The sequence below is a fragment of the Filicampus tigris genome, chromosome 4, assembly GCF_054856515.1.
Source record: "Filicampus tigris isolate MCC_2025a chromosome 4, RoL_Ftig_1.0, whole genome shotgun sequence".
Classification (NCBI taxonomy): Eukaryota; Metazoa; Chordata; class Actinopteri; order Syngnathiformes; family Syngnathidae; genus Filicampus; species Filicampus tigris.
In genome coordinates, this window is record NC_141220.1 from 14,913,089 (window position 1) to 14,924,327 (window position 11,239).

Genomic DNA, 11,239 nt, shown 5'->3' on the forward strand with positions numbered 1-11,239 from the left:
GAGGGCCATTGCAATTATACCTACATTTTCTTCACATGAATTATTCACATTTTTCACACATTCATTTGACAGAATGATTAATACAATTAAAACAAACTATTTTATTTTATAAATACATTGATTTTTAAAAACGTATTTGTTTGTGTATTTACTGTACTGACGAGCAATGGCCGCTTCCCGGTGGGCGTAGCCAACCAAATTCCGGAAGTGACATGGCCGCCTCCTTGGGTGAAGCCCTTTCTCCTGTCTCCGCGTAATAGTGTTGGATGTTTGCTTTCTGCGTTTTTTCCCCCCTCTCAACTATCACCGTTTTCCACCGGGTCGCCGTCACGTGGATCTCAGCATGGGCACCGTCCACGCCAGGGTAAGAAAAGCCAACGGAAATGCGTTGCTATGTGTGTTTGACCTCTCGCGGCGTGTGCGACTGCTAAGGAGAAAAGGGAGGCCCTCGGTGACAGCGTCCACCCTTCAACGAGACTGTGGGCATTGGTGTCCAATGCTCCACGCTTGTTTCCGAACAAAATATACACATTTGGTATTGTATCTCCTTAACTTTTTGTTCGCTGTGCATTTTAGACTTTAACCCCCACAATGCTGACAATTGAGGTTTGCTTCACTTAAGATGCCAGCTCGCAGTCTTCACGTCACTGTGCGCGCGTGCGTGTGCGTTTTGATCTGGGAATGGAAAAACTGACATGAAGATGTACTGCATTGAACTGCACTATACTGTTTTGTACACTCACTAGACACGTTATTAGATAAATTCGTACTATTTAATGAGATGTAATAATACTGCACGATGATCAATAATGCTCAGTTGAGTCAAATTATTGTCGTTGTATTTAGGTGAAGAATATTCACACGTTCTCAACCAAAACTATTATGTTTTAATTCTCTCCATTTGTGCTCCTCCTGTCCAATTCAACCTATTCATTGAGGTCATTCAGGGCGTTGCTTCAGAACATTAATTTGGCAATTTATTAAAATTGCCACATTTTTCACTATATCATGTTTTGCATTACAAATTGAACAGCTATTTGATATTTACACTCTCCTCCCATATTCGTAGTCCGATTCTAACTGTTTCAATTTTTAAGTTGACACACTCTGCATGTCAACAGTTCAGTTCATTCCACAGCATTTCATGCCAGTGTTAGTTGTTCAGCTTTCACAATCAATTTTTCCAGAAATTGTATTCTGAAGTTTGCAGCGTCTAAAACAAAAACACTGATTTGACTGGAAATATTCTGTCAGGTCAACTAAAAGATTAGCAACATATTTGCCCAAATTGATAAAGTTTATTTAGGATTCATGAATAATAATAATAATAATAATAATAATAATAATAATAATAATAATTGCATATGCAAGCATTCACACCAATGGACAAATTGGAGTCTCCTATTAGCTTACCAAGCGTGTTTTTGGAATGTGGGAATATGTGATTATCTTTGTAAATTCAACATATTTGATGCAACTACTCTTCTATTGCATGTCATTAGATGGTGCAGGTGTGCCTAATGGAGTGTGCGTATTAACAGGAACACTGTATCAAACAACTATTTAAGACCCAGATCGTATCTTTAATTACTGATTTTAGGAAGAACAATTGTTTCAGTTTGATTACAGTGTGTTTCTGATGGTTGTTTGTCTTTGTTTAACGTGGTGTTGCAGAGCCTGGACCCTCTGCCCATGCAGGGTCCTGAGCTGGGAGTTCATGCTGATGACATTGAGCCTCCTGAAATGGAGCAGGAGCCCAAGCAGGAAATTCTAGAAAACAAGGATGTAAGTTCCACGTAGTTGCCAAATATCCTACAAAACGTCCTTGTGAAATGAATTTTCCTCGTGTTTGTTGAATATCCAAAGGTGGTGGTCCAGCGGGTGCATATAGACGGGCTTGGTAGGACCAAGGAGGACCTGCTGTCTTATGAGATCTCGGACGTTTTCCGAGCAAGGAATTTAATTGACGTATGTACTGTAAATACTGCAAAGTGAAACTATGGCCTGTTTACTGAATCTAAGCTACTGTGTTGTTACAGGTAATGAAAAGATCCCACGAAGCCAGACAGAAGCTGCTTCGTCTCGGAATCTTCCGGAAAGTCGAAGTTGTTATTGACACCTCCAGAGGTACATCAAACACAAAACAGACATTATACATTACTCACAAAAAGTTGGGGCTTATTGGATTTTGGCCGAAATTTGCAGGTGTGAACCTAAAAATGGACTATGACCGTTTCAGGTGAATTTAATTTGAACCTCTCAAAACTTCAGAACGCACATTCCAACGGTTCAATGTTTAAGTTCTTTTTGCATAACAGGCTTTTCTCTAACAAAGAGCTGAACAGGTGTTTGATCCATGAATAGACCAATACATTTCCTGGTTCACCTAGAAATGGTACTTAAACAGTTCAATCCATCATTGCTCTTCACATTATGACATCATTTGACCAAGATGACACCTGACAATTGCAAGGTTTCAAGCAGGATGTTCTCGGAGGGAATTGATCTTACAGTGCCATCAGCAGATTGCAGCAGGAAGACTGGAAGAGTAACAAAAAGGTACTGGTAAAACTTGTTGTAAATTTTGCCTTTCAGCTCCTTGTTAGAGAACAGCAAGTTGTGCAAAGAGTTCTAACAAAAAACTGTTGGAAATGGACAAATTAGGTTCACCACACGTATTTTAAGTTCATGCTGTAATTTCACCCGAAAGCCCAATATCCCTACGTTTTTGTAAATTAGATATTTACCTCAAAGAGAGCAGATATCCTGCATAAAAATGATGTCTTTAAATGTAATATATTGTGCTTTATATTTAACATGTTGGGAAGTGACAAAGTACAAATACATCTTTACTGTACTGGTTTTCAAAGGTACGCATTTTACAACATTTTGCTGGGTCTCATTCGTCGTCCATCAGCGGCCATTGTACCCGCCCTTCATTCGTCAGTCCGTCATTTTTCGTGACGAACTGAATGGTAATTGTCGATCTGTCAGTTACTCTGTCAGAAGTCTGTTGGTCCGTCAGTCGGTCTGGCCAGCAAATGTAAAAAAACGGGCGATGTCCCGTCATTTGTCAATTGTCAGCAAAACAGGCATCCGTCAGCGACGGACTGGCGGACCAGTCTGTCAGTCTGACGGAATGCCCACCAATACTCATTCTTCAGCTGTCTGTATTAGGGTTGGCCGGTATTACGGTAGTACGGTATCCCGCGGTGTCTAAAAATAGCAACGGTGTCACTTTCAACACCATCATGAAAAAAAAAAAAACCTGCAGCGCATAAGGACCTAATATGATATTAGATATAATTTTTGATAGCAAATTTAAATGTCTAGTTGTGTTGTCAACTTAATATTACTGTAACTATTTTAAACTAATTGTGGGCTATAATGTTTCTTGTAACATCAATTAGTCATGTGCAGCCCATGGGGTAAAAGGTAAACAAACATTGATTGCGGATTTGGGCTACGAGTCCAGCCTATATTATTATATTAGACAGACTTGCAATAGTCGGCTCAAGCATGAAAATAAGTCTACAATTTGTGACGGTATTATCATATAGTTAGGAGACGGTAAAACTGTGTCAAAATTTGACTATTGCCAACTCTAATCTGTACTTGACCCTAGTATTTTTCTGATCATTTTTTCACTATTCCTGCTTATATTTGAAGACATTTTTTTTTCAAAATAGGCTGCTATTTTTTTCCCAACTTTCACAGATGATGACACAACGTAAAAAGATGTAAATAGAGAGAGGGACAATCAACCTCAGTTAATATCTTGATTGACTGAGAACCTGTAAGGCAAGAAAAAACAGGGACAGCAGAGACATTTTGGAACCAGGCGGCATTCAATTCAATCCAATCCAACTTTATTTGTGAAGCACTTGTAGAACTACTATTGCTACCTTTTACATTTGTTATATAGGTGATGACGCTCTTCCCAACGGCCTCGATGTGACGTTCGAGGTCACCGAGCTGAGGCGGATGACAGGCAGTTACAACACTATGGTCGGGAACAATGAAGGAAGCATGGTGAGCGCACAATTGGGTAGACAGTCTTACTTGAGTGACAGGCTAACTTTGGTTGTCGCTGCTAAATAATGGTGCAATAATGTTTCATGGCAGGTGCTGGGAATGAAGTTGCCCAATGTGTTTGGCCGGGCCGAGAAGCTCACCTTTCAGTTCTCGTACGGCACCAAAGAGACTTCCTACGGCCTTTCCTTTTTCAAGCCTCAACTGGGGAACTTTGAACGCAAGTAAGAATGGGAGAATGGGACACAGTTCAAGCTGTTATTTTTGCACTCGTCTGCATCGTTTGTGTCCAAAATAGAAGCCAAACTACTGAGACTTCTAAAAAAAAATAAAAAAAATAAATAAAAAAATCAAATTATTTGATTTTTAAATCTTCTGATTTTGCCTTTGTTACAGCTACAGCTTTTGTGAAAGCGCTATACAAATAAAGGTGTATTGTATTATATTTGCTATGTTCATGAAATATTATGCAATTTAGAGTGAAATACATTTTAATTGACTCACAAATTTATTTAATATTTCAATATTTAAGTGTAATGTTAATGTCTAAAAAGTCCATTCAGTACTAATTTAACTTCATTAATATCGAATAAAATATGTATGTGTGTATCTTCCATATATTTTGCCAAGCACTAAAGCCTACCACGTTCCTGTATTTTTATGTTGGACTTTATGGTGGTACTTGGAGAGTATTTAAGTATTTTTTTCAGGTGGCACTTTGTAGTAGTACCGTAGTTTGAGAGCCATTCCCGTACATTATCCCTAAGGGTGAATATGAGTGTGAATGTTTGTTTGTCCATCTGTGCCTTTCGCTTTGGCTGGCAACCAGTCCGTGTTGTGACCATAGTCAGCTGGCACAAGACTCCAACCAACCAGCAACCTTAATGTGAGCAAGCTATGTATAATGGATGGATCAGTGCAAAATTCTCACACTTTTTTCCGTCTGATGTGTTGTTTATCTCGCTAATTAGAGGTCGCTTGCATCAGGATTCTCCAATTGATATGTACTACATCTGATAATCTTGTGTGTCATTAGTTATGGAATAAGAGAGGAAATGGTGTGCCATGAAGTGACTTTGCATTTCTTTGTTTTTCCCATTGTTCAGCATCACGCTCAACGCCTACAAAGTAACCGGTCAGTTTCCGTGGAGTTCGCTGAGGGAGACGGATCGTGGCGTGTCAGCGGAGCTGAATGTAAATAACCGCAAACGTTTATATGATCGACAATGTCACTTTGAGAAGACATTTATTGTATGCCATCCATCCATTATCAGTTCCCCGTGTGGAAGACCAACCAAACCCTGAAGTGGGAAGGTGTGTGGAGAGATTTGGGATGTCTGGCTCGTACCGCCTCCTTCGCTGTTCGGGAAGAGAGTGGACATTCCCTCAAGTCGTCACTTGCGGTATTATGGCTTTTAGTCACACATGGCATCATTTTTCCATCTTAATCAAACAAGAAATGTACAGTTGTAGACAACAGCCATACCATACCATCTTTTATACTGTACCATAGAAGATGTTTAACAAAAACAGTCAGATTCCAAAAATAAATTAAATTAAAACGAAACTGTCTTTTGAGTGTAATATGCTTTAACTTTTTAATTGAAATAAATGAACTTTTCAACCACATTGTTAGTTATTAACCCATTAAGGACGGGAGCGCATAACCGCGTTTCTACCGCTAAAGCCGGGAGCGCTGTTGCGTCTTTCTACCCTTAAATCCGGGAGAGCGTATACATCATTTTCTATTTATTATTTAATTCTCGGTCTCTTAACCAATGAAATGCATCAGAATAGACATGTGACAGTGTCGTGAGTCGTTGGAGGAGATCCGGAATTTTTTCGAGCAGTAATGGCGGACGCCGGCAATCGCAGGATCTCTGAAATGAATAACGGCAGTGATATAAATACGCGATTGTGGACTTTGAACCTAAATGCAATGGGAATCCATGGATCTGTATCAAAGCTATAGTTTACACAGTATACAAACAAACAAATTGACACATCCACTCTATTGATGACATAACCTCCTTGGTGGATGCAACAACCCTGCAAGGTTGATGACAGTGTTGTTTCCCCCTCAGCACGCCATGGTTATCGACACCAGAAACTCCTCCATCCTGCCAAGGAAAGGTGGCCTCTTGAAAATCCATCAGGTTAGTTGCAGGCTACTAGAGCAGGCATTACTCCACAGGCTCATTGATTAATTAATTAATGGAATATTTGATGTTGATATGTGCAGGAGCTTGCCGGTTACACAGGAGGAGATGCCAGTTTCCTCAAAGAGGACTTTGAAATCCAGCTCAATAAAAGCCTCTTCTGGGACTCTGTGAGATTTACACATTAAAAAAAACCTATTAAAACCTGTAAAGATACAAAATAATCACAGTTTATGTTAGAATTTTGTTTACCAACACTTCAGATATTTTTCTTCCAGGTTCTGTCTGCCTCCTTGTGGGGTGGTTTGCTGCTGCCTATTGGTGACAAGCCAACAAGCATAGCAGACAGGTGCTTACTATTTTCTTTTTCAATCTTACGTGGAGATAAAGCCAAGTTCCGCTCCCTTTGTCATTGCAAATCCTCGAAATGACCATCAAACTTTGACTCGCTCCCACAATGGATGGATGGATGGATAGTCAGTCATAATTTCCTTTATCATCCATCCAGGTTCTATCTGGGCGGCCCCACCAGTATTCGTGGTTTCAGCATGTACAGCATGGGCCCGCAGAGTGAAGGTGAGCTTGTTGGCTTCGCTGTCAGCTTTGTTGCTTATTTAGTATATTTTAATTGTTGGTGTTTCGGATTTTACTGGTATGACAGGCGATTACCTGGGAGGAGAAGCCTACTGGGCGGGAGGCCTTCACCTCTACACTCCGCTGCCCTTCCGGCCTGGCAGGGGGGGCTTCGGCGACCTCTTCCGAACGCATTTCTTCCTCAATGCCGGGAACCTTTGTAACCTCAACTATGGTGGGTTAGCTACTAAAAAAAAAATTTTTTAAATGTAGAAGTCGAACATCACAGCTTGGAATTTGACCTGTTGAACTGTTGTCAACCTAGTATGTTCTATGCAAGCCCACTAGTGAAACAAGGCATTCAGATAAATATTGCATTGCTGGAATAAGAGTTAATCCACTTGTTTTTAGCCATCTCTGGGGGCGGCCATTTTGTCACTTCTGTTGACTGAAAATGACATTACAACTGCTCAGGTAACGACCAATCCCGGCTGACCTGTTTTCTGAAGCTGGGCTGTGATTGGTCGTTACCTGAGCCCGGAGTAGTTGTCATTTGCAGTCGACAGAAGTGACAAAATGGCCGCCCCTTGAGATGGCTAAAAACGGGTGGATTTTGCTGCTTAACTCATATTCCACAAACGCAATATTAATCAGAATGCCATGTTTCAACTAGTGGGCCTGCTGGGAACATATTCTTGAAAAATGTTTTTTACTTTTTTTCTGCCACACTTGTATGATAATTAAGAAGCAAGAAAAGTTACAAATTGAGTGCTGTTTTTATGTTTTACTATTGACACTGGTATTCACAGCTTTTTTGCACTTTCACACCTAAGAATATTGAAAATGACATGCTAGGCATGTTTTTGAAGCGACTAGCCCTTTTTAATGATGTCATTCATCTTGGAAAGTTTTTTTACCTTCTAGTATTAACAATGGTTCACTTATTTTTATACTTACACTACTAAGAATGTTAAAACGTGAAATATCTGTGATGCAACTAGCCGTTGCATTCCTCCTTCGTCATTAAACTTTTCAATTGTATTTTTAAACATGCATGAAGAATGCTTAAGTGCTACTTAAAATATTGCCTATAGTCAATAAAGGTTTTACGATGGCCACAGTTTCACTTTGGAACGTATTTTAACTCTGTTTCCATTATTTTCACTGGGACTTATTGTTTTTCTTCAAAAATCTGATCTTGACCAGTATGCTGAAAAATATGGTGATGTGTTTAAATACTAAATGGACCTGTAATAATAAAAATAATGAGTATCATTGCATTTCTCATGCTTAGGGGAGGGCCCTCAAGCACATTTGAAGAAGCTGGCAGAGTGCATCCGTTGGTCATATGGACTTGGCATTGTGTTGCGTTTAGGCAACATTGCCAGACTGGAGCTGAACTACTGCATTCCCATGGGAGTTCAGAGTGGAGACAGGTAAAGATGCTATTGAATCACAAATGCCATCTTGATGTCCACGCGAGGGAGATTTGTTTTTCATTTAAAGGAGACTTACTTTTTTACACAAATGTTGTCATACCTGAAAAGTTATGTATGTGCCACCTACCGTGTGCAGTATATATAAGTCTGCTCACCCTTGTTCAAATACAAGGTTTTTATGACATAAAAAAAGACCAAAATAAATCATTTCATGACGTTTCCACCATTTTATAACCTATATGACTCAATTGGGAAAAGAAAATCAATGTGGGATCTGGGTTGAGGCTGTGTTCAGAATTGAACACAAAGTGAAACTCATGTTAAAAGGAGGTCAGCACACACCAACCACTATTTTAAGTGCCTTTTATTCATCCCAAGTAAAGTTTCGATCTTCCAATTGTCTGTTGCTGACATTTTTGGGGCTTTTGAGCAGAAGCCTGAAGGCATGGTGCTAACACTGACTGCTCTTTTTAAATATTATAAATAACTTGCCCCAGCTGAGTTTTGAGATTGTGGCTGACATTTTGGAATTATGGCCAAAAAGTTGTTGACCATAACATCTTTTCCCCATGTGTGTTTGATGGGTGGAAAAAGCTTTGAAATTATATCTCTTGGTCTCACTTTTTTAATATTACAAAAACCGGACATTTGAACAAGAGTGAGTAGACTTTTTATATACACTGCAAGTCCACAGTAATTCCATTGCATTATCATATACTGCATTTCATCACCAAACCATGCAAATACATTTGTCAATTTAGTGGCATGGCACATTGCATTGGCATATTTTATTGCTTTGGAACTTTGTCCACCCTAGCTTGTGTCATTGGTGAAGAAACTTGTTGTTTAAAAATTTTGTTTTTACATCTCAGACAGGTTATTTTTTTAGGTTATCATTTGCCTGACATGTTTCGGCGGAAACTTTCGCCTTCTTCAGAATGTCACATGATGGTGTGTGACTCGCATGTACTCGTGTAGTGAGTAACTCGTGTAGTAGAGTGACTCGTGTGACTCAGCTGATGTTCAATGAGGGCGTGACCCACCTGTCAGTTTTGAAATGATAACCTAAAAAATAACCTGTCTGAGATTTAACAACCAATTATTTAAATTACAATTAAGAGACAGAATGAACTCTATTCAATCAAAAACCTGTTGTGTTTAATTTCTCACTCACTGGCATTCCGGACGCACAACTATTCGTGTACAAGACTTGAAAAACTCAAATTTCCATAAAGTGTCCTCTTTAATTGAACCAAAATATATCATACATTGTTTTCTTTGACTGCCATCTTACAGGATATGTGATGGGGTCCAGTTTGGAGCGGGAATACGCTTCCTCTGAAGTCACTAGTCTCCGTTCAACAAAAATGCCACGGCCATGTTGCTGAAAGGGAAGACTGCTTGTAGTAAATGTTTGTTTGCAACTTATCACTTCATTGATAAACATGTTTGCACTGAATTAACATTGCCCTGTGTTTATTCATCATCGGCGAGCTGGACAAGTTGTTGAGCCACAAGGTGGAGACAAACGGCTACAAGTTTTCCGTATTATGCACTCTCCTTGTACAAATAAATTCTGAGCTCCTTATAATAGGGATCACTTTTCTTGAAAGAGATTATCTTATTTCCCTTAATTGGTACAAACAACTATATTTACTACAAATGTGTCTTTTTTCACTTGTCTATGGCGATGACTACTGTTACGTGACAGGCAAAATTATTAAAAACTCGTACTCGGCAGAAGAAGCATACTAGGCAACCTGTGTATCTAAGTGTTACCATACATACAGTAACAAAAGGCATGGCATGCACACAATTTCTATGTAAATTTGTGAGTAAACACAGATTTGAGATCGAGAGATAATTTCATTTATCAGTACTTATTTGTTACATTTTTGTTAGATTGGTGCGCTGTCAGATTTTTGTAATGTGAAATGTGTACCCTGATTAAATGTAGAGAGAGCAGTTTTAATATTACAGTTGTTTAAACTGAGTTTGTCAGTTCTTATCTAATTCAACAGTCGTGGGAACTATCAAAGTACAGATCTTTTTTGAAGTACATTACTGTATTCGGTGTCTGTAATCAAATCAAGTATGTTACTTTTCTGACTTTTTTTAAAACTCCCTTTGAACATACATTGGTACTATATTCCTGTGTCAAAATAGACTTGTAACCCTTTTTCAACAGCTAAAAAAGATGTAAATAGAGGGAGGCAAAGACAACCACCGTGGTTGAAATCTATGGAGAGGCGGAACGTGAACCAGGGAGCATGAATGACGATGAAGCAAAAGATTTTGAGAACCAAGATATTCATATTCCCCACATCCATGTGCTTATTTAATAGAATAGTTTGACTGTAAGGATGAATTATGGGGAAAATGTTGTCTTGTGCCATCTTCATATCCAACAGCCTCTGGTGTTTAAAAATTCTCCGTTTAATCCACTGGTGTCAAACTTTAAGACCCGGGGGGTAGATCTGGCCAGTGAAAGCAAATCATGTGTGTTAGCTTCCAAGATCCAGGCTAAAATCTGTATCAAAATAGTCTTAATTGTCATGTGTAATAAATAATGTTGAATTTTTTGTTACATTTTTTTAAGGCAGCTAGAACAATAATTGGACAAACTAAACTACTGTCCTTGATTTATGATTTCCAAACTAGAATCCATCAATGTGTTGTGTATACCAGTGTATGTAATACTACTATGAGACAATTAAACACTCATTTGGTTTTACACTCATAACGGCCCTCAGAGGGAAGCCCTAACTACAGAGTGGCCCCTGACAAAAAAGAGTTTCACACCCGTGGTCTAATCTGAAATCATATAGGTATGGTATTTTTGCGGTTGTTAACTTAATAGTTTTCTTTTTTGGCTGACTTTTGTTTCCTCAGTAGGAGCATTGTGTAAGTTAATAAATCAAGGAAACTGTTTTCCTGAATTATCAAAGCATGTATTCTACACAGTTTACAGTAAAAAATCATTTTCACGTTTGTCCTAAGTACCTGTGCATTTCTGAATCTAGTTTTTCTTTTTTC

At 38.9% G+C, this 11,239-nt stretch overlaps 1 protein-coding gene across 2 annotated transcripts; it reads left to right on the forward strand.

Annotated features, from left to right (window-relative positions):
• Positions 1 to 174: 174 nt before the first annotated feature.
• samm50 (SAMM50 sorting and assembly machinery component) lies at positions 175 to 9,662 on the forward strand. 2 transcript variants are annotated; one of them, XM_086029389.1, is made up of 15 exons: positions 175 to 364; positions 1,675 to 1,785; positions 1,867 to 1,968; positions 2,040 to 2,127; positions 3,926 to 4,032; positions 4,126 to 4,256; positions 5,139 to 5,226; positions 5,307 to 5,435; positions 6,117 to 6,188; positions 6,275 to 6,361; positions 6,470 to 6,540; positions 6,700 to 6,767; positions 6,853 to 6,999; positions 8,059 to 8,200; positions 9,500 to 9,662. In XM_086029389.1, exons 1-15 carry the CDS (start codon positions 344 to 346, stop codon positions 9,543 to 9,545), a joined length of 1,410 nt encoding a protein of 469 aa, XP_085885515.1. In that variant the 5' UTR covers positions 175 to 343; the 3' UTR covers positions 9,546 to 9,662. The 2 variants fall into 2 exon arrangements, with proteins under 2 accessions (XP_085885515.1, XP_085885514.1); XM_086029388.1 differs by having other exon boundaries at positions 6,700 to 6,766; positions 6,843 to 6,999.
• Positions 9,663 to 11,239: the final 1,577 nt, after the last annotated feature.